A 23,558-nucleotide genomic window follows, 5' to 3' on the forward strand; every position below is an offset into this window, starting at 1 on the left:
CCCCGGCCCGGCCGGCCCCGCCCCGCCGCGGGTCGCGCTGTCAGGGGCCGCCGCGTCCTGCCCCGCGCCCCCGCCACGGCCCCGCGCCGCCCCGTAATTCATTTGCCACTTTTCGCCCTCCTTCGCCCGCCCGCGATCCCCGTCCTACCCCGGTCCTTCCCTTCCTCTTTCTGTTTTTATCTTGTTTGAGCCCACCCTCGCCCCTCTCTCATCGCCCTGCGCCCCCCCCCTTCACTTTCTTTGGGTCCTTGTGTGTGTTTCAGGCCTTCAAGGAAAAGTTGCAAACTCCCGAGTTGTTGCTGCTGTGAGGGAGCAGGTGCCTGGAAGGAGGGAGCAGGTGTCTGGAAGGAGGGAGCGATGTAGGAGGTGCCCGGGCTCAGGGAGGTTCGGGGGACACATGGAGAGGGTGCGGGAATGGCAGGGCTAGGCTGGCCAGCCCTCGCGGGGTGTTCAGGGCCGAGGCTCCGAGCCTTCCCTCCGCAGGGAAGGGGCATTGATCACGGTGTTTAATTTTCATAACAAGAAAAACATCAAAAAAAAACAAAAGTGAAGGAAAAAACCCACCCCGGCCCCACCCCAGCTGCCCAAGGATGGAGTTGGAGTAGCCAAGCCCGGCTGGATGCTGGGGAAGGGGTTGGCGCCCGCACACATGAAGAGACTCCCCGAGTTGTTTGGCTTCGAGAGGAGATAAGGCCAGTGGAGCTCCATGTTTTTAAAGGTGGGCCGTGTATGATGAAACCCAACTTCTTTTAAAGTGTAGCAGATTTAATTTTTATGGCCAAATGACAGCTTGACCCAGTTGTTATCCAATCAAAGGGCATTTTTTTGAATGTCTCTTTGTGGCACAACAGCCAACGCAAAAATGATGGCGGCTTACAATGGCGGTACGTCTGCGGCAGCAGCAGGTCACCACCACCACCATCACCACCACCTTCCTCACCTCCCTCCTCCTCACCTCCATCACCACCACCACGCTCAGCACCACCTGCACGCCGGCTCGGCGGCCGCGGTGCACCCCGTGCAGCAGCATGCCTCCTCGGCCGCCGCGGCCGCCGCAGCCGCGGCCGCCGCCGCCGCGATGTTGAACCCAGGGCAGCAGCAGCCGTACTTCCCATCCCCGGCCCCGGGCCAGGCCCCTGGACCGGCTGCAGCAGCCCCAGCTCAGGTACAGGCTGCAGCAGCTGCTGCGGTCAAAGCGCACCATCATCAGCACTCACAACATCCACAGCAGCAACTGGACATTGAGCCGGACAGACCCATCGGATATGGAGCCTTTGGTGTTGTCTGGTGAGTAGAGACAAAAAAATGAACCGATTTCCCCTTGTCATTCTTTACCTGGTCATAACTCATCCTTGTTTTTGTCATTTGAATCAGAACACGAGAGAGCTGCTCACCACGAGTTCTTTTGCTGGTTCTTAGAAAGTTGCTTCGCTTGTTTGCGTTAGCAGAACGAGGTTCCCAGTGGTGAGGAGCCACCTCTGACTAACAGCCCACCCCGCCGTTCTCTTCTGAGACAACGCAGCTTGTTTATGCCCTCTCTGTACCTTTAATTAAGTGTGCATCTGTGCAGCTAAGCCGTGCTTCCTAAAATTTCAGGTTGACAAATGAGCATTAGAATATTCATTTTGACCCGGCTTAAGAGTCAGAAATGAAAAGCATATGAAAATGTCTTCCTTGTGCAGTCACCTGTCAAGATCTTTGTCTCGCGGCGGTTTGACCCGCGGTAGTGCTGTGTGCTACCTAAAACAGCACAGCTGAACTTTGCTCCCCTCTCAAAAATGGAAATGGGATTTCCTGCCTTGCTCTAGTGCTGCCTCCGGCCCTTTTATCCCCTAGCYGTATTTCAGAGGAGTCTGTCAGCGGAGTGGAATCTCTTCTAATGCATTTTGTGCCTACCTTAGAGCCATGTGCGTAATTGCTGCCCTTCAGGAGCACTGACACAGAACCGGCAGCAGTAGATAGATATATATATATATATTTGTGTATAAATGTTTGTCAGTGTGCCCCGTTCTGAGCTGTGCCTGGGAAGCACGAAGGCTGGCAGGGGGTGTTCTGGAGAGCAGGCGTGTTGCAGTGCACTTCCTGCAGCACAGATGCAAAGTTTGCAGCTGTGTGTGGTGTCCCAGCCCTCTGCAGCGTTGGGAGCTGAGTCTCGGGGGTGCTCCAGGAGTTGTGCTTTAGTACTGACAGATCTGCAGCTTCTCTGCGAGGAGTGGCCGGGTCACAGTGTGTGCCAGCACAGAGGCTCAGCAGGGCAGGCCTCAGGAGAGCAAAACCTTCTCCCTGCAGCCCAGCCCTTCATTAGAGCCTGGTGTTGGTACTAAACTGCTGCTTTCTCAGAAGGAAAGGAGCTGCAGCAGCGAGGTGCAGGTCAGTGTTGTGGTTGCTCTCGTGTCCCTTCCCTCAGAGCTGGGGAGTTAATTTAAACACCGAGTTCTCCCAGTCGGAGGGGAGCTGTTGTGCTGTCGGCGCTACTGTGCTCTGGCTCTGTGGTACAGCATTAAAAAGTGGGTGTAAAAGAATGAAAACTGACAAGGAATCTGCTGTAAAARAATTATCTAAAGATATTTCCATCAGTTTTTTTTTTTTTAAAGTGTGGAGGTTTTATAACTTAATTTGTCACAGTCTTTGCTTGAATTTACGTTGTTATGTAAGATCAGCCCTTTTTACTGGTGTTTTGTTTGCCTGTGCRTTTCCCAGGTCTTTATTTTCCCAGTTCTGTTCGCCTAAAAACAAGGTGCAGAGAGAGATCTGCTTCCACAATATTCAGTMGAATGAAAGGTCATGCTTGCATATTTAAATATAATATCATTAAGAGTGTTGAGGGGAAAAATGGAGCATAGAGGGAAGGGTCTGACTGACATCAGGTAGGAAGACAATGCCAAAAGCACCGTGAGCCCTTGGCTGTGTACCCAGGGCTGTCCAGCAGGAATTGCCCCTGGGGGACTGTGCCTGCAGAGCTGCAACTCCAGCTTTGAGGTAACAACAGCYTGGGAAAAGAAAACAGCTAAAATTKTTAGCMAAATGCAGAAACGGGGAGCTGGGATCCCTCTGGCAGACCTGGGGCTGCAATGCTTGAGGATGTCGTTGGTGGGAGTGAGTTCCTCTTTGCTCACGTGTGTTTGAGTTCTGTGGTCACTGCTCGGCTTTTGGTATTTTGTATTAACTTCTGCCAGTGAGTGGAGGCTGAATTTAGGAGTCTGTAAGCAAGAATTAAACTGAATTTTAGTTTCATTYGAAATGTGGAAGAATGCCCATGTAATTGAATTTTAGCTATGTGAGATATGTAAACACTGACTTGGGTATTTATAGTTTGAGGTGACTTGGACATGAGCAAAGTGTGACACAGAATTCACAAAGCCTGARCCACTTTGGTAGGAGGATTCTGTTGTTTCTCGTATCTTGTCTGAGCATTATTAGCACTAATAGATAAYGGAAAAGTTTCTGTCAGTGCTTCTGAGGGAAATGGATGATGTTCCATAGACAGCTGGAGTATTTGCAGAAGTCTTTCATCTTCTGCTCTGATGTGTCATTGCTTTGTTTGGAAGGTGCAGCTGACCTGCAGCTCAGTTCAGTGCAATCAGTGTGTGCTGTTGCACTTCCCGTTACCTCACTGAGAGAGATTTTCTCTTGGCAGTTGAATTAGCGTTTGTCATTAGTTCATTTGTCTGCTGCTCGATGATGTTTGGGGGTAGCTAATGTGCTGCTGGAGTTTCTCACTCGTGAAGAGTCAAAGCYTTGTGTTTCAGCACTTTCATTATTAACTCCTGCGGGTGCTGCTGGCTGTTCACAGGGCYCTGTCCTGCTCAGCTGGGAMCATTTCTGGAGAAATCAGRCTGGGGSTGTCAGGTCCTGCATGTTTGCYTCCCCAYGYTCTGGTTTGGGGAATTGCCACAAAYCSMGTCAYGTTCCTCATTTGCCAAAACCAGAGCGATTTGCTCTGGAGTGTTCCCTGCTCACATGTTCCTAAAGTGCTGAAAAAAGTCTGTGTTTTAGTGTCAGTGACAAGCTGTGTCTGTGCCCTGTGGCTCAGACTGAGTAGGGCTGAGTTTTGGAAGTCTTGTGTCTGTTCCAAAAGTAAGGAGCTGTCCTTTGGAGGAGTGCTCCCAGTTTTGCTGGGGAGACATTCTGCTGCCATCTGGTGGGATTCCTAAAAAAATAATAATAATGATAATTAAAAAAATKATCAGTTGAACCTGCCAAGGCTGATAGGTTTGCAGTGAGGGGTAAARCCTCAGTCCCTCCTCAGGAATTCCTCGTGCTGTTTCCATGCAGGATTCCTGGACTGGTGAAGAGGCACTGAGCTGTGGGGGGGGGAATAGGGAACAAGGACTGTTGTTGCTGGTTCGAGATGGTAACATTGCTGCTGAAATATCATGGAAATCTCCTGTTGGCTGGGATATGTCCACTCCAGTGGGGTAGGAAACTATGACCCATCCTGTAAGGTGTGGGGGAGTTCTTTTTGTCTTATGTGTGTCTCTTAATTCTGAAAAGTTATTGCTGTTCATCAAAGAATGTGGAACTGAGCAATCTCTTTTAATAATTTCAAATCCATGTTGAAAAGCTGTTMCAAGTGACAACAGAAAAACTTATTTGAATTAATATATTTTTTGAATTCCTGATTTTCCCTTTTTAAATTGTGAGGGGGGTTAATGCACATAGTTCTCATCCTTTTTGTTCAGGTTACATACAGTCCAATGTTCCAAACAGTTTGGCTGTTGCTGTTGAGACAGGACATCAGTTTGGGCTGCCATAACTTTAATTTAGCCCAAATCTGCTGTTCATTCCTGGTCTGAAAACACCAAAGTCATTGCTCTATAAAACCTGAAAGACTRTTGCATACAATGGGTTGTTGCCTGGACCCTGGCACTATTTTAAGAGGGTTTTATCCCAKCACTGATACTAAGCACAGCAGCAGGAAAGACGTTTCCAGGATAAACCGATAATCTCCYGTTCCTTTAAAGGAATGTGTTCTGCTGAGCAAGGATGCAATGGGGATGATGTGTTTGGGACAAAATTGCTGGAATGTGTATTAAGGAAAAAAAGGTGCTATGGGTTCAGAAAAGTCTGAAAAGTGGCAGAAGTTCYCCTTCTGTTTTCTTATATTGCTGAAAACCACAATGGTGTTTTGCATAGTTAATACTAATAATGATGCCTAGGCTGGTAAGCAAGAAAAGTTTAGCAAAATCTGAGCTATGGCAATTTGTTTTATGAAATCCAGTAAGACTTCTGGTSGGAGAGGATTTTTCCAAAGTTAAAGCTGTCTGTATCATCTTTTTCCAGTCCCTCAAACCTCACCTGTTAACAGAACACAGTACTTGASCATTGGGAAATATTCTCTGTTAATTAAAAATTAGGTGGACAATTGTTTGCTTTGAACTATATAATGTGACTTTTTTTTATTGTTGCTGATGCTATTGTGCTCCTCATCCCTTAGAGCCAGGGGATATTCCAGAGCTGTGGAATTATACCCAGTGTGTAGGGCAGGGGAAGGAGGAGGAGTGGGGTGTTTGTCTCCCCAAGCTGCTGTGGTGGAGCTCTTTGGGGCTTGAACCACCACAATTTTCCACTCTCAGCATTCTAGCTCAGTGAGTTTTGCTGTTGTCGGGGTGCCTGATKCAGACAGACAAGGATTTCATAAAAAGAGGCCGAGTCATTTCCACCCAGTTATTGGAGGAACCATGAGAACGCCTAAGGCAAAGGAGGCAGCACTGGCATGGGGTGAGTGGGGATTGGGTTTCACATTTACCATCACCATGGAAGGAGCTGCAGGTGATGATCTTGGATCCCTGTGTCAGTAWTTTTTATAGGATTGCTTTATCTAAATTGGATTTTGACTCTATTTGTGAAGAAATGTAGTAGAACAATGACCTTATTCAGGTTTTTCTATGTGGGAAATTTGCAAAGCTTTTTGTGTTTAAGTTAGATAGTTGTTTTTTTTTTTTCCAAATTTCCTGAAGAGAAAAATTCTGTTAACGTTTAAGTGACTGTTTCCCAAATGGAGTGAATTAAATGAAATGAATATAATAACTCCTTGCATTGAAATTAGATGTTGGGATTAGGTGAAATTCTATCCAAGTAATATATGAGATTGTTCATTATTGTCTTGTAAGATGATGCAAGAAGGAAGGAATGTGAATATTTTTTTTTTTCCCCTCGAAGTTGGGCGAGGACCATTTGGGATAAATTAGTTCACTGTAAATTATGCCAAGGTCAGCGTTTCACAGGTCACTTGAAATGCAAGTTGCTTTGCTGCACGGGCAGACCTTGATGTTGTTTGTATCCACACAGGACTGGGTGCCGATAATCCAGTTAGATCCTGGTAGCATTCGGTGTTTTTTCTTTTTTCCTCTGAATTCTGCAAATGTTACAGCTTGTGATTGGATCTGCAGTCTAATATTGATTTTCCAGAAGACATATTTCAGATGTTCTTTTCCTCTCTCCTCCTGACTCTTTCATCTCTGTTTAAGAGGGTGTTTAAGTTGTGAACTCCCTAATGCAAAGCAGAAGCTGTTGGTGTTTGTGCAGGGTGAAGGTGTGACAATCCCAATGTGTGGGATCCCCCAAAGCAGGAGATAAAGGCAATCCCAGGCTCTGCTGGATGTGCCTGGGCTGCTTCAGTTCTCAGGGAACAATGGGATTGAAAGAATAGCTTTGGGCAGGTAAAGTACAGGAAGCCTTTGGGATATGTTTGAAGTGTTTTTTGATGACTTGTAATGGTTGTATCTGGGTCTCATGTATCTTTAATCCCCTGGAAAGTTCTGCCTTCTGGTCTGGAGTAGGTAACGTGCAGCTGTTCATATGAGAAAAGCTGGCTTAAAGGTGTGTGGAGTTTGCTTAAATGGAATTTGTGTTCATTAATATAATTGGTGATGTTTTTTAAAAAGCATTTTAAAAATCCACAAAGAACTTTAAGTGCTAGAAAATCTCATAGCAGATGCTGTAAGTTTTGCTTTATTGGTAGGCAGAGTAACTATTGGACTGTTTTGTAAAAGTAGACCCCTGAGTAGGGTAGGAGATGCTTAAATCAAAGTGGCAGATGGCAGGCAGCACAAACTTGTATGAAAARGRTAGAAGCTTCTGGGGTTAATGCATYTATTTATTGATGATAATATTTRTTCATARTCAGCAGTAATGGAAAAAGTGGATGGAATGGGCAGTGAATGGGTGATAGCTACAAGTGGTACAAACCATAGCTATTACCTATCTATGAGAAGTTATAGAAGTTACTGTTGTTGTAGCTACATTTTTTTAAAATAACATAGGTAATATATTTTCTTTACTTTTTACTTCCCCTGCTGTATTCCAACTGTCCTTTTCATCACTTCTGCCTGTTTTTCTTATTTTCTGCTGTTTGTGGTATTTGGTAAATGAAGACAGTAGTGTTTGGAGATGAGGGGTAAATTGTTGAAAATAAATAAYGCTTCCTTGTGGAAATCACTGGAGCTGCATCCATAGTGCATTGTAGGAGGAACCTGGAAAAGAGCAAAGTCATCTGCTCTGTGGAAATGTGGCCTTCCTTGGTGTGTCCTGTGGGCACCTGGATGGGCTGCAGCCTGGGGTGCAAAATGTGTGAACACGTGTAATTCCAGCATGTAATCACAGAGTCTCTGCAGGAAAAACCCCCAACTTGCTCATGGCCACAAATGCCYTAAAATCATTAAAGTGCTGACACTTGCAAGGTTCAATTTTATATTGTAAGTCTGCTGAGAGCCTTGATCAATGAAATGTCAGCTCAGTTTTCTRTGTTCCCAGTTCCCTRATTTTGCTACAAATGGCCTGGGGGGKTTCATTAATTGTGGAGGAATGCCAKTTGTGTTTGGGTGAACTCAGATGTGCGATGTGAGTGCAGTTCAGGATGGTGTGTACCAGTGTGTACAGCCCTGAGAGGGGACAGGAGGGCAGCCAGGTATCCAAATGCTGCTCCAAACCCACCAGAACAATATACCAAACTCACCACAAGAATCTGGACTTCATTTCAATATTTAAAGTTGCATCATCTTTTATGCAAGCGTGATGGCTAAATGAAGGCAGACTTGTACCAGCCTTGRTATGAAACAACTTCCATGGCTACAGCTCTGGAACATGGCCATGTACTGTCTTCAAAAGTGCTTAGTAAGAATATGAGCTTTAATCTTGAGGGCTGTGACAGAATCAATGTGTCTTGGTAGTATCATTCTTTAATTTCCTGATGTGGTGTTTTTCTGTAAARCATTTGTGTGTGAGTGGAATTTTTATGCTCTTTATGCTGTTGTATATAACACCAGAATGGTTAGAGCAGAATCATTTTGTAGAATACATATTCTTTTACTTCTTTAATTTTCTTAGAACATGGTATGATGATATTTGTGTGTAATTCGAAAAAAGAAAAGGTAAAAAAATCAGAGCTTTCTGTTCAAGAACTCTTACAGGAAGTTTTGTGGGAAAGTGAAGTATATTAGGAACTGTGGGAATCATTGGAACTGAAAAGTATAAATATTGGGAACTGTGGGAATCATTGGAACTGAAAAGTATAAATATTGGGAACTGTGGGAATCATTGGACTCTAGAGGAGGATTTTCTTTTCCCCATTCTCTTTTATGTGAAAATACATTTTAATAGTTGCAAAAAAAAAAAAAAAAACCCAAAAACTGATGTTTTAGTTTCCTTGTCCTTTTGGAATGGTGCCATTSCAAATTTTCATCCTCAGTCTGTTCCTGGTTCATGGCAGTTTGTCCCCATTATCCGGGTACCACCAGGCGGTGCTCTTAGGGTTTTCTTAATTTTGCAGCCTAAGTGGTGTCAGGATAGAGCCTTTGCCTAATGGGCCCAGTGAAGCTGGGGAGGGTATTGAACTGGTGGCCAAAGAGTTATTCAGGCTTTGATCTATTTTGTTTTTCTGAAGAATGACTGATCCTCTCTTCTCCCTTGGCAGTGTGTGTGGAGTTTGCTATTGCAGATAATGTATTTTATTGTTTTATCTAATAGAAATTCATGTAACTATTGAAGATTATTTGTCTGTGAATAGCAAAACTTATTCCATGAAGGTTTCAGCAATGAGCAGTGTTCTTCCTGTGCTCAGTTGCTGAGGTGTGTGCTGGCACTTGTGTGGGTGAGGGAGGGGAGTCTGGCACATGCTCTGRCTTTCACTGAAAACCGTTCTGTTCAGCCTTGGCTGTTTTGGTTCCTGATTAATGGGTTAAGGTATACTACAGAAAATGGGGAAAGAGTTCTCTCCCAGTCCATTTGGAACCCTTTGATTGATGCAGGGCACTCCTGTCTGGAGCAGAGTTTGGAGGTCACCGGCTTCTGAGCACAAGTGTATCTGCTTTTAACTGGGGACCTGTTTGGCTTCCTCCTGCCTTGTTTTTAAAAGCCCTTGGCAGCCCATGGGAGACTATTTGAAAGCCCTCAATTAGAGCTTTTTCCCCCCAGAGATTGCATAGTGACAGGACAAAAGCATTGTTTAAAGTCTGTTCTCATCTTGCAGTATAACTTCTCTTTGAATGTTTCTGTAAGTTCTGGTTGGCTCATTCAGAGCATGTGTTTAGAAGCAGGGTTTCTATTCAGGACAGGGAAGAGAAGGCATTATTATTTCCAGGCCACTTGCAATTAATTTTCTCAATTCCTAGGCTATTGTTTTTGGTAAAATGAAGAATATTCTGAGTCTCTCACTGCTTTCTGGCTCTCCTGTGTGCTCCCTGATACATTTGAAGTCCTGTAGACCAGACCTCCTTGATGTTGCTTTGTAGCTCGTGGGTGTGATGATGAAGCAGAATTGCTCTTTTTGTTATTGTTGTGGCTGTTGGGAGGGCTGTGGATCAAATAGGTCACGGAGAGCTGTGCTGTTCCTGCTGTGAATGTGCACAGAGCCAAGGTCACACGCGTGGGCCGTGCTGCAGGGCTGTCCCAGCACCAGAGGGGCACCTCAAACCCCATCCTGGCTCTGCATGTACATTTTTTACAAAATAAACACAGTCAAAATAATGCAAGAGAAGTTGAGATGCTGTTTCTGTTTTTTAACAAAAGTGGGGAATCTCCCGATCAATTCACATTTTTCAAGTCATGACTCCTATATCAATTGCAAGGATGTATCAGAACAGATAGRAATGGACCCAAAATTAAGATCTGCCAATAGTTTTGTTGTGTCTTCTAGGTCACTGTTCTCAGAGGAGCTGTTGTTAACAGTGAGGTGCAGGCAGGCTTTAGTGCTTTGTGTTTTCCTGTAGTTCAGCATATGGAAATTAAAAAACCCCAACTACCAAAYATGGAACCAACCAAGGCTTGTATAAAAATAATATCCAGCTTTTAAAGTGAAATAACASTGAGTAATGACTAGCATCTACTTTGTTTTTATGTCTAAATTAAAATTGTTGGGGGCAGAAGCTCCCACATAATAATTGCTGTTAATTTAAAGGGACAATGTCCTGTGTCATTAGTGCTCTGTTCAGTGCTGCTTCACCAGTGAATATTCACATCATGAACTGAAACAAAAGGCTGTGAAATTAAGACCTGCTAGAATCCTCTTCAGGTTTAAATCTAAAAGCCATTAAAAGCTGCGATTTATTATCTGACAGAGGAAGAATCTTATCTTCCCCTTGTAGATCCAAACTGTTTGTGGRGAGGGGAGTGTCTGTGTGTGCTGGGGATTCCTTCTGTGTCAGTGACTAAAGCAAGACCAGATCCTGCATTCTGCCAGCCTTTGTGCTCCTGTTCTATAAGAGAATGTCCTACAGCCTCACTGAGAGGCAAAAATGTCTTTAAAACGTGTTTCACCATGGATCACTTGATTTAATTGAAGAGAGTAAGAGTTCTACCTAGGAGCTTAACTAAAAGCAGTTTTTAATTATGAAGTGGAAAGTACCTTTTATTTGTTTTTTCAATTATTATAGATACCTCAAGGTATCAGAGTGCTTTTCTGAGCATATTTGCTCATTGATTGCACTTGAAAAGTCAGGATTAAGGACTTCCACCGTGCTTTTTGCCAGCAGGGCATTCACATCCTCACCCAAGCCTGTAAGCTGAGCTGCAGCTTCCCTTCTGGCCCTGCAGAAGAAGCAAAGCATTTATGTTCTCTAGGTTTGGATTGCTTATTGTTTTCTGAAGCAGTTGAGGAAACTAGGTGAATGTTGACAGAATCAGGACCAGCTTTGACCTACTTGTGGCTTTTTTTCTGATCTCTGTCTTGGGCATGTCACCTTATAATTTTTAAGCTACTGTTTACTCACCTGAAACCTCATCTAAAGCGTTGAGAACTGACAGGTGTTTGGTAATTTGAATATTAAATGTATATATCATCACTCCCACAGTTGTTCCCAAGGAGATTTTGTCACTTACTATATGATCCAGTAAAGGGAATTCTTTGGTAATAATTTTATTTCATCCTGAACTATTGTTTAAACTTTGGGTTTGAAGTATGTTAGAGTCATTAATTTCATTTCCCCGATATTGCACCCATGGTAGTGATTCCATCTGTTATCATAAGGTTTTTGACAGACTCAGAATAGAGAAACATGTATTAGGATTTTTGTGTCAGTTCGTGGAGATCACTTGAAGCTAAATACAGCTGTGGAATGAAGAGGTCAGAAGGGAGTCCTGCAGGYCAGACCTTGATGTTTCTGTGGATGGTGATATGAAAACAAACCAACTGTGTTATAGGACATCAGTTAGTTTGGTTTGTAACAATTCAGGCTGATTTTCTTTTCATGAATAAAGGGAGAGACACACTTTCCTTGACGATCTTGTAATATTTTAAACAGTTCTCTAAGATGACATTTTGTGGGTGAGTTTTAGAAGGGGGAAAGGCTGAGGATCACTGGAGCTGGTACAGGTCATTTGGGCCTGGCACCAAGACATGAACAGGATTGTCTGGCTTACCTGAAAATTTAGGTTTTGCAAATTTTACAGTATGTCAGACRTTTGAGTAGTAGCCAAACGACCTCTCATAGAAATTCATTGGTTACATGTTCTGCTGTTGCAGACATGAAAGAATTTTAAGCAGTCTGGTCCCACTCTCAGCAGGCTGTTCACTCAAAGGTGCTGTTCACCTCTCCACTTTAGTGCCTCATCTAATGTCTCCGGATTTCTGAAATTGCCTTTTGAATCCATTCAAAAGGAGTGGTTATGGCTCCAGTGTAATTGAGACTGTCAAGGAAATAGGTGGAATTTTTACAGCACTGTGAGACTTGATGGTATGTGACAGAGGATCATTCACTTCACTGGTCCATGGTAATGGGAGGCTGATGTGTCTTTAGACGCCCTGGTAATAAATAGAAGACTGATTTTTACTTTTTTTCCCYTTCATTTTTGCAAGGCTGTGGGTCTTTCTTAAATCTTCATTTGCATGTACTAAAATATAAAGCACTTCTTTCATGTTCCAAAAATATCCCATACCCTGAGACATCTTCTAGACTTTTGGGCTGTAGAGGTTATGAATTTATTTATTTCACACTTGTGTTTTGACATGTCACTTCTKTTCCTACAGTAATTCAGAGAAGGAATGACTGGGCAGCATTGAGGACGTAGAAATCTTTACATAGAAAAAAAATTGCAGCAGTTTGCAATAATTTACATGAGTAAAATGTGCAGAGGAAGCCTTGGAAAAGCTGATGTGAAATGCCTTGTGCACAGCTACAAGGACATGGCTGTTAATGTGGTTGGGCCTTTTTCCACTGTTGTCAAATAACCTGAAGGATGATCCTGAGTTGCCATTCTGGGAAAAGCTGCGTTGCCTGGGAAGGAGGCAGCACTGAAAGAATTTGTGTCAGATGTGCTTCTCCTTTGGCTCTCAGCTCTTGYTTTGGTTTGTTCAGTAGCACAGCAATTGAGACATCTCTGCTTAGTGTTTACTTTGGACGCTGTGAAGTGTTGGGGTTGAGAATTACAGCATCTTACAGCCTTAGTGTGTATTTTTAGTAATATCCTAAAGTTCTGTGMTTCTGATATCCATGCCTGTGCAAGACAAATAAAGTGCTATAATTTAAAATAATTTCTGGTAGAGTGAATGGAAGAGAAAGTGTCAGCCACGAAGCATTCTGAGTTTCAATTCTGTTTTCTGTATTATTGTAGAATATAGAATTCCTTAGGATAAGGATCAGGCAGAGTAAGTTGAAACTTGAAAGGTCAGTAAATAAGATTTGTCTCTTCCAACTAAAAACCTTGATGAATGTTCATGGATTTATCATCACTATGGAATTTGGGGAGATGAATATAAATAGTGGTAATTCATAAAATTAAAAGGTACCTTCTGCCTCAAACGTACATAYATATTTATTTGTGTATATGTATACAAGTACATCAAAGTCCTGAGGCTTAATCCTTAACCAACAGATACAAATATCTCCCTTGGTGGAAGCAGGGAACACTGGAGTGTAATTACTTTGTAGTACYGAGTTTCAAATATTTGTTAYAACAAATATTTGGTTTGAATCCTCTTCTGATTTTCTTCTACGTCGGGAAACAGCCAAATGTGATTGTGGTGAAACAAAGAGTGGCTGGAATAGGACAGATTTCTCCTGGAAGGGGAAATGTTGAGGTGTTGATTGGAATGAGGTGCTGAGCTGCTTCCCAGGGATTCCTGTGTGACTTTCCCCTAGGGATGAGGCCAAAAGGAGTTCAGTCACTATTTTCTGTTGTTTTGTTCTGTCCTTGTAGGAAAAATGTCTTTTTGTTCTGTCCTGTAGGAAAGATGGGCAGTGCAAGGGAAAGCTGCTGGTAAACTAGAGGTGCTGGAATGGTTATTGCAGGAAATGAGGTATCAGTGGAGGATATGACCAGAGACCTTATTAACCTACTTTGCTCTGGAGGTGCAGAAATACTCCAGGAACTGTGCCAAGGCCTGCAGGCTTGTTGGACRGGGAGAAGATGGTTTCTCATCTGGGCTTTTCTTGGTTGGCTGGTGGGAATGGGAATAGAGGTCAGTGAATTGGGGCAGGAATGTGCATGCATTTGTGGTATATGCTTTAAAAATGAAGAAGAAAGAAGTGCAAATATACATGGAGCTTTATGTGTTTATTTGGCATGATATTTATTTATGAACAGACCTTACAGAGCTATGCCATTGGCTGAAAAAAGGGAATTTAAAACGAAATTATAAATGTATCCRAATAAATGTCACGTGTAGTGTAATAACTTATTGTAGCTGTGGTTCATAYAGGCAGTTGAGAAGTGAATAAAAGGGTTTCAAGCATAATCAGAAAATTTTGTGTAAGTGGGGAAATAAATTTGATTYGGAAAGCAGTTTTAGTTTTAAGCCTCCATGAAGGAAGACAAATTAAACATTTTTAAAGATATTAACCATAACAGTATCCCTTTAATTTTCACTCCTTTCTTTTAAGGAAGATACTCTGAATCGCTTTTTGTTCAAGGAGACAGATTTCTTGCAGTAATCAATTTTGGTTTTAGCTCTGATTTGTAAAGAATAGGTGATAATGRCATATGTGCTAGAGGGTGTGATTAGAACCTACCTTAAAAGGCTTTTTTAGGACATCAATGGGGAAAAAGGAGCTCTGGAGARGTCTGCATTTAGCAGGGAGGGAATGAAGCACACCTTTGAAGTTGCTTAACTCTTTCCCACAAAATACCTGTTAGTGGAAATTAAATCTGAATGTTTTCCTCAGGCTCGCATGAGAGTTCTACATGAAATCTGTTAGCTTGCATTCAGTCAGACCCTGAACAGGGCCTGTACCACTAAAAAGATCAGCTCTCAATGATATATGTTAGAAAGACTTGGCTATTTGGACTAACTTACAGGTTTTTTGATGTGCCTTTGGGTATTTTTTGATTACTTTACAGTATTCCGTGGAGTGTGTTGAGAAAACTTAATGAAATGCTGAGAATGCACATCGGTAGTAAGTTAATTAAATTGTCTTTTTTGTGTAATCTTCTTAAGTAACTTATTTTCTGTTCAGCGCCTTTCCAACACACACAAACGATTGTTCACATGCAGATTCCTGCATGCAAAACCTACTTTACTTGCCTAAATATTAAGAAAATATTTAGCAGGTGGAGTATATTTTTATAGGTTCCAGCTGTCTAAAAGTGCACCAASTTTTTTCTTTTGTCTGTGAACACTTTCACCCAACTTGTATCAATCCCTATCAGCCTGCCCATGACTTTTTGTCAAGTGTTGAGTTGTGAATGAGTGCTCCAACTCCTGCAGCTGATCCCCAAGGGTGGGTGAAACTGGGAACTGTCTGTGGCCGCCTGTGTCTCAAAGTTAAATCCAAGTGAAATCAAAGTTTTGCTCAATAGTATCTCCTAGCTATCTTTTTTTCCATTTTGCTTTCATATCATCTCTCAAAATAAAGGTGTTTTTTTTTTTTTTTACCCACTGTTAATATTTCATTTTAGGATCTTTGAAGTACTGCCAGCTGAAGGCTGCTGCAGAGCAATAGTGACCTGAAAATCATTAACAGCACATCCAGTGCTTAAATAGCTCAAAAAATAACAGCTGTTCTTTTTGATAGTGTCTTTTAACAATGAAATCTTATTTTTCCATGCTTGTGTGCTAAAAATTSTGCTGTCGCTAACAACTCTGCCTAAGTGTTTCAAACTCTTCTGTGGTGCTTTTTGTAGGCAGTGATTTGCTGCATGTTTTGGAATGTTTTTGAAGTCCCCTGCTGGTGTGAGTATGTGGCCACCTATGTCAGTGTTTGTGTTATGTGTGTCCCATGGCCGTGATGAGTTCCTTTGAGTGTGCAGGTGTTTAACGGAGCTCACAGTAAGGGAACAAGAAATGATGTGATTTATCTCCGAGCTGTATTTCTGACCAGTGGTGTGTGATCCTGCCCGGGTGGGTGATGAATGCCTGGGATTTGTGTTCTTCCCTGATTTCTGCTCCTGGGATTTGTGTTCTTCCCTGATTTCTGCTCCTCTTCAGCCTCCATGGTGCTGTCAGCTCTGCTGATTGCCACTTTGATTCCTCTTTGGAGAGGACAGACCTCCTGCTGTACATTTAGAGCACCCTTCAGAGAGCTCTGCCCATGGCAAGAAAGTGAACAGGACTGAGCACTGATCTGCTGTAATATTTCCTCCTTTTCATAACGAATCTGTGGGTGGCTTTTCCTTTAAAAATTATAGCTGAAATGACTATGAGTATCTCCTTTAAACGAGATTGTATCAGCTTTTGCATCTCTCAGACGTTGTGTGTACAGCCAGAGGGTAAAACCCATTATAAWGCCACGCTAATTGCAGGAGTGTGTGTGCTAAAACTTTCTCGTAGTGAGAAATCCAACCAAAGCAAAACCTGGCTGCTGATGAGGRGAGGGGAGCCCAGGTCACCCCGCTGGCAGGACAGGGTGCAGTGTGCTCTGTGACAWATGGCTGKCTTTGAAAACRGCYCCTGRCTGYACACACTGCGAGAAAAGGCTTSTAYRAAATTAAAATTTCCTCAWATCAGGAATCTGCTTATCTMCGAGGAGGCCCTGCTGGCTCCCTGCACTCACCTCTAGAGAAACAGTTCGTGTGTCACCCAAGAACCCTCCAAAAGGATTAATCCCACCTCTCCCTCACGCCATTCCCTTGGCAGAGCCAGTGTGAGTGAGTGAGATCCTCTCTGACATATGCTCAGGCTGCCATTGTTGCTGAACAATGTGTGTTTGTCGTGCCATTGTCCCGGGGTTGTTGGGTGCCAGCACAGCTGCTTGGGGCTGGCTCGAGCGTTCCCCGCCTCAGGAACCTCAGGAACCTCAGCAAGGCCACGCTCCGACCTGCGGCCTCAGAACTGACTTCGGGACTGCTGAAGTTACACTAAACCATTTAAATAATTCAGCTCCCACGAGGAATTGTCACACAGAGCTTTAAAACGTGGTTTTGTGTGTATTGGCGAGCACCATTGTGGGACACGGACTGCCAGTCTGTGACAGGAGAAAATCCTGCGACAGGATTGTCTGTGGGCAAGGTCACTGCAGAGCCTGGAGCATCACCCCTGTCCTGTCTCCCTGGGGTTTGAATCCTTATAATGGTAAATTGCTGGTGTTTGAATCTTTATAATGATAAAAGCAGCTGGTTTACTTTGCTTAAAAACTCAGCTTATGTGTATGCATTTCCCTCTTTTCCTTCAGTAAGAAATCTGTTGCTAAATCCACATATATACATGTTTTATTTTCTTGAAGATTTCACACTTAAGTGCTTTCTTTCCTCACCTCTCTCCTTTGCTCCCTAACAGYCCATTAAATGTTGTAGATAGTTTTTGTCATATTTTGGTAGGGCTTAGTGCCTGGCAGGGATTCTGCAGAGAACAGAGAGATTGGTCTCATGGCCTGTGCCTGTGTGCAAATTTTATGTACCCAGTCAGGCATTTCCCAGATAAGAGATTTGATAAGTACATAGCCTCTCCCTACCCCTGCACTTCAGTCTTGGGAATCTTTCGGGTTTATGAACTTTTCTAAGGGATTTTTAATATCATCCCATGCTCGAGTATATTTTGAGATATGCCAGGATGCGATTGATTGTGATTCCATGTACTGAAAACGTGGCATATTGGTGTCACATGCCCTTGAGTATGAGCTGTGCTGTTTGTTTTAAAGTGGTGTRTCAAACATGCCTGGGTGAGCAGCTGAAATGCTTGTGGGACCAGGTCACTTATGTATCTCAGAGCAAGGCTTGCTGAGGAAAAAAAGTTCACTGACTAATAAGAAAAATTTGCAGAGTAATCCTATTAAATTCCCCTCCTTCTGGTAAGTCCTGATATAAATTTATAGATATCTTTATAAATGTGAAGGAAGATTTGTTTCCCTGGTAGAACAAACTCCAYCAGCAGTTTCCCACACCACGCCAAGACCATTCTTTCATTATCTTGCTCCTGTGTAATAATTGCATGGAGCAGTCACAAACTTGTTTTTCTACCAGTGGAAACTACAGAACAATGTGTATGCCTTGACCTGGATTCAGGGAGAGAAAAAGTCACTGTTGGTGTAGACTCCACCTTGAAAATTTGCCATCAGCATGGCAGAGARTTGCTAAAGGCTTATAATGCGTAATTGAAACGGCTGAATGCCTGCAAGGATTCTTAGAGATAAGGATTGYCTTTGAAAACATTTTAACTAGAGGTCTGGATTGTGTCATTAATCTCTTCTGTAGTCCTATTACTTTAAAAAATTGTATTATTTCTGGTGTGATTAGCCTGCAATGTAAATAGAAGGTGCAGGTTTTGTAAAGTGTCTTTTTTCTTGATGTCTTTTATGTCAGACTGTTTTGAAAGCTTTTTATGTAGTTCTTAAATATAGCAAGACACACATACATTATATTTAATCAGGTAAAAAAAAAGGGTTTCTGATGGCAGGTGCTTCACAGGGCACCCACTGCAATTCAGGGGGTGCAGTCCCATTCCTGTGCTATGGCTCCCAGCAGGACCAGGGCTGTTCTGCTATCCCTCACCTGCTGTGATTGTGATCTGCTCCCCAAAACATCCTTGCCCTTTGTCCCAACTGTGCTGGCCCTGCTCCCCTGTGTCACTCGAGGGATGGGGCTTTGGGATGGCTCCACTCAGAGAGTTCAGTGCTGGATCTGCCAGCTCAGTCCCACTATTCCCAGTGACGATCCTAAAGGCTTGCTTAGAGCTGAGCTATCTTGATCCAAGATTTATTAACTTATTTTTTGCCCCATACCTATATATAAATTTTTGCTCCCCTCTGTCACTCGAGGGATGGGGCTTTGGGATGGTTCCACTCAGAGAGTTCAGTGCTGGATCTGCCAGCTTGGTCCCACTGTTCCCAGTGACGATCCTAAAGGCTTGGTTACAGCTGAACTATCTGCCTTGATACAAGATTTATTAACTTATTTTTTGCCCCATACCTATATATAAATTTTTGCTCGGTTATTTTTGGTTTCTATCTTGCTCTCTGATCTCTTTATCCCCAGCTGCAGTTGGTGCCTAATAAGTGGACCCTTTGAGGTTTCAGTAGTGGTTGAAAGMGCCGCTGCTGAGTGATGGATGGCTCTGCCTGCTGGGCCCTTGGCTGCGGGATTCACCACTGCCATGGCCTCACAAAGCAGGGCAGGCAATGGAAATGTGCTCTTCTGAGAGCAGCACTAAGTAAAGCTGCCTTTCTAGCTGTTCTCTCAATTAGCTCCTAGGAGATTTTCCTGCTTTTCTAGTTTCTCCYGGGGATATGTGACCTGATAGCATATTGCTATAAATAATTATTTTACTAGTATCAAAGTAGGTACTGTACACAAAAACAAAGCAACATTTTTCAGCATCTTTTTTTGGATGCTGTAAATACCAGGTTTTCAGACAGGCTGTTTCCTTTCTTCTTTTCTTGTTTCTGTTCTTTGGAATGCAGGCCTGACAGTTCTGATCTTCAGAAMTTGAATTGTTAGTTTTGTGCTGCCCCTTGAAGTGAAATTGGTGGTGAGTGGTACAGAGCTCCCAACCCAAGGCAGGGAGGTGAGGGGCAGGCTGGCATTGCTATTGCTGTGGAGGAAAAAGCAGAGGAATTTCTTTACACTTGGATACTGCAGGGGACCATCACTTGTTTGTAAAAGTGGGTTATTGAAAAGAAAAAAGAAACTAGCCTTAAATGCAAATGTCACAGAAACCCCATTGAACTCGTTCCTATATGAGGGACTTGGAAAAGACTGTTTCACCCGAACCAATTGTTATTGAATGGAAACATTTGGAAGGGTACATCAGGCCTGCCACAGTTGAGGTGAACTTCAACAGCCCTGGGTGTGTTCAGCTCTTTTTGGCTCCACTACTAGTAAAAATGAGCATCAGTAAATCTGTGGTAGCTATCAAAATAAATCAGTTTTGTATTATTTAATTAAAGACAACAGTTTTATCAGACTTTCCCCAGTGTGACTGCACAACAGCTCCGTCCATGGGCAGAGACTGAGAATTCACAGGACACTGATGGTCCCTGGTATCAATTGCCTGATTATGTTCTGGCTGAACAGAGCTTRATATTCCCAGATAAATGTTCTTGCAGGATGATAAACAGTAGAGGTCTGGTATTTGGAGGTATAAAGTGCTAACAGTTTGCTCAAGTAAGGCTCARCAGCAGGAGAATCTTGGAAATCAGGGAGTCTGGGCTTAAAATTTTTGACTCTGCCTTCAGTCAGCAAGAAAAAGATGGGCATCCATTCATAATTTTAGAGGTAGTGGTTGAAAGGATTTTCATGGAGTCAGCAACTGCTTTCCTATGCCTATAATTTCTCTTAAGATAATGTTTATTGTAAAATGTTTTCCTTTTTAAAATTTTGATAAATGAATTAGGAAGYGGGGTTAGACAAAGTTCAGGCTTAATATCAATAGGAAAAAAAAAGTTCTGCAGACTGTGTTACTGCTCATGTGTAATTAAYATTGATAGGAGAACTTTAATTAAGGCAACTGGAAACTGCCTCATGGCTCTCTGCAGAGCAGATATGAACTTACTCAACTGTAGATGGTCGACTCCATGTCCCCAAATTTAGTTTCAATCTGAACTGGTTTTGGTAAAAGCTGTCTGTTGATTTCTGTGTCTTATGCAACCTTCTTTTGTAGTAGAATAGCTGCAGAAAATGAGTGTTCCGTCAAAAATTTCATTTTCTGTACTTTTTTTGCAGTGACCTTGACTTCAAACTTTCTGGTCCTGTATTTTAACATTTCCCTCAGTTTGGGCAGTGGAAGAGGAGTACTTCTGATCTTATGAAATAATTTATCAAGTTTCAGACTTTGCCTGGAAATGTTTTGGGTTGCTATTCTGAAACTGAATTCTCTTATTCTATTTTAATATTTTATTAGAAGTCAGGAATGACCATTTTAATCTAGAATTCAATTAAAAGGACACCTTTTAAGGTCATCTGGTAATTCTGTGTGAAGGTATGGCAGTATCTGAGGAGTATACATGAGTGTAGGTAATTATTTTATTAGTTTCATTTTTAAACTAATAAAATGAATATGTTAGCAGTTCTTACATTTTAGTTCCTTGGATAGGAACTATGTAAGTAGATGTTTTGTAGTAAAAGTTGTATGTTTGTTTAAAATATGGTTGGATGTTTGTTTAAAATACAGATTCAAAGCACCCTGTAGAGAACATTTAAATAATTTCTGTGGAGTTTGCAGTGACAAGGAGCTGGTTGTGGAGCTGACACTGAGCAGGAACATCCCCACTGGGGATGGTGGGAGGTGCTTTGTTWTCCCTGCTTCAGCAGCTCCTGGGCATGGGCAGTAGAAGAAATTCTAATGTATCAAAATCACCTAAAATTACAAAGCTGATTCTGATATCCTGAGCAATTGCCTATTACTGTGTACAAAGTGGGTTATTCTCTGTGACTAACCAGAATGGTGCCTTTGTGGTGTGGTAGCACTCCGATTTGGAAGCTGATTGCTATAGATACAGCCTAAATTTACCAACAGGAGATGGGAAAGCTGTGCAGACCCTGCTGTGTGTCTATGGTGTTCAGACTCTGTCTCTGCTGAATGCCACAGCCTGAGATGTGCCAAAAGGTGGGGAATTACACCTTGTTTTGTAGGTGCCACCCAAGGTCCCCATGCCCTGTGTGGAGCTGTGTGAGCAGTGATTTGCTGGAGCTCTGCTCTTCTCCTGCCCTTTCTCACYACTTTAGGCAAAAGTCCTGGAGAAAAAGGAAATATATCGTGGATTAAAAGACCTTTCAGACTTTCTTCAGCTGACACCACCTTTCCCAAGTCCCCCCTTGCCCCTTGTTTAAAATACAAACGTGCAGGGCTGTTAACAGGTGTCTGTCAAGGTGTTGGAACTGACTTTAGATTGGTTGAATTGGTTTGTGTTTGGAAATCGGAGGTGGTAGCTGGCAGTAAGGTAGATTAGATACCTRAACACTCCAGTCTGATTTTTTATTTAGATATTTAAAAATGTGGACCTGAGACAGAAGAAGCTGCCTTGCATGTCTGCTGAAGTCACATGAGAGAGAAAAGCCAGCTATTTTTTAAGGACAAATGTAATTATCAGGGTGCATAGCTGGGTGTAGATTCTTTTGTGGGTTTGGCACTGCTCTGAGATTGAAGTTATTTTGGTCATCCCAGTAAAAATATGCATGTACTCTGTTCTGTAGTGAGGTTTCTGAAGCTCACCTTAAAAACTGGGATTGGGAATTGAGGCACCATAATCTCCTTGCTCTACTTTTATGGTTCTCATTACAAAATTCTATTTTCAGAATCTAATTATTTTAAATTAAAATACTTGCCATGTGCAAAGCACCTTATAATTTCTGAGCTACTATACTTGCATTCCGTAAGTTGTGTGGGCAAAAGACCAATATCACTCCTGTTTTACATTTGTGGAGTCTTAGATACCATGTGCTGTTGCTTCTCCAGATGTGATTTGGTGATAGAGCAATAAATAAAGTCACCCTTGCCAGTGTTCTGTCAGAATGGGATTATTATGTGTTTTGCCCTCCCAAGGAATGGACTCTTCTGTGTTACACAGCTCTGCAGGACGTGGTGCTCAATGCCCTCACATTAATGCTTTTTTCCCTAGAAATGTCCTCACCTTGTTTTGACTCACTGAGTTGCGAATTATAAGAAACTTTAATATATTCTTTTCTTCTTGGGAAAAGCTGTCTAACAGGAGTATGTGATGTTCTCCATCTTTTATTCTGTAGGTCAGTAACAGATCCACGAGATGGAAAGAGAGTTGCACTCAAAAAGATGCCCAACGTCTTCCAAAATTTGGTCTCTTGTAAAAGGGTCTTCCGGGAGTTGAAGATGTTGTGTTTTTTTAAGCATGACAATGTAAGTAAATTCAAAGTAATTTTGTAATCTTTGAGAATGCTAAAGGTAAAATGGAGCTCTGTAAAAGAAGTGTGTTTTTWAAGTTGTAGAATATCTAAAATGCTTTAAGAGCTCTCTTGTTACCATTGCAAACACTATAAAAATGAAATTATCAAGAATATCAGAATATCTGACATGGTGGGTTATTAAATTTGCATRCCTGGTGAGACAGAACATTGGTCTGTCTGTGGGGTAGAATAAAATGAGGCCATGTAAGAAGTGTGCAGTCTGATTGTCTTTTTGAAAGGGATTTGTTTTTGTTTGGCTGCAGTAGGCCTTGACCTTGTGTGGTGTTTCCTAGGTACTCTCTGCCCTCGACATCCTCCAGCCTCCACACATCGACTATTTTGAAGAAATGTATCCTAAATATAAAAATAGAACATCTTAATTGAGGTAGGTGTGATTTTCATTAGTTTAGAAACTGCCAGTATTTAGAGTAATCTATGAAATGGAACTACAAAAATCTCGAGCCTGTATGTGGACAGTTTTATTTCTAGAAGGGAACCTGTAGGATCTGTAACTCTTGAGTGATGCTGGAGTTGAGATGGTGCAGGATTGAACCTGAAGCTTTGACTCTGTATGAGCCAGTAACTGCAAGGAGTGTGGGATTGCCAGCAGGTCCTGCTGCTGCTCCTGGTGAATCCYCCAGAACATTCCTTTGAAAACTGTSTTCTGTASTTAATCTCCTCTCAGTCATTAGYACTTTAAAATACTTCRTGGTRGTTTCAGAGAATTCTGCCTTCACAGGTTTTGAAACCCTGACTTGTCAGAGAGGTTTCAGTGGAGTGGCAGGGCTGTGGCTTTCCTTGGTGAGCTCTACCCTGGTCAAGACCACATTGCCCAG

At 42.5% G+C, this 23,558-nt stretch overlaps 1 protein-coding gene across 1 annotated transcript in view; it reads left to right on the top strand.

Annotated features, from left to right (window-relative positions):
• The first annotated feature begins 62 nt into the window (after window positions 1-62).
• Window positions 63-23,558, top strand: part of NLK (nemo like kinase) — a 44,053-nt gene continuing 20,557 nt past the window's right edge. The window contains exons 1-3 of the mRNA XM_057379437.1: window positions 63-1,287; window positions 22,546-22,675; window positions 23,016-23,071. Of these exons, the coding sequence (XP_057235420.1) occupies window positions 830-1,287; window positions 22,546-22,675; window positions 23,016-23,071 (644 nt within the window). The 5' untranslated portion in view covers window positions 63-829. The remainder of the gene's footprint in view (window positions 1,288-22,545; window positions 22,676-23,015; window positions 23,072-23,558) is intronic.

The sequence above is a fragment of the Malurus melanocephalus genome, unplaced genomic scaffold (genome assembly GCF_030028575.1).
Source record: "Malurus melanocephalus ecotype Western Australia unplaced genomic scaffold, MMel_1.1 scaffold_406, whole genome shotgun sequence".
NCBI lineage: Eukaryota > Metazoa > Chordata > Aves > Passeriformes > Maluridae > Malurus > Malurus melanocephalus.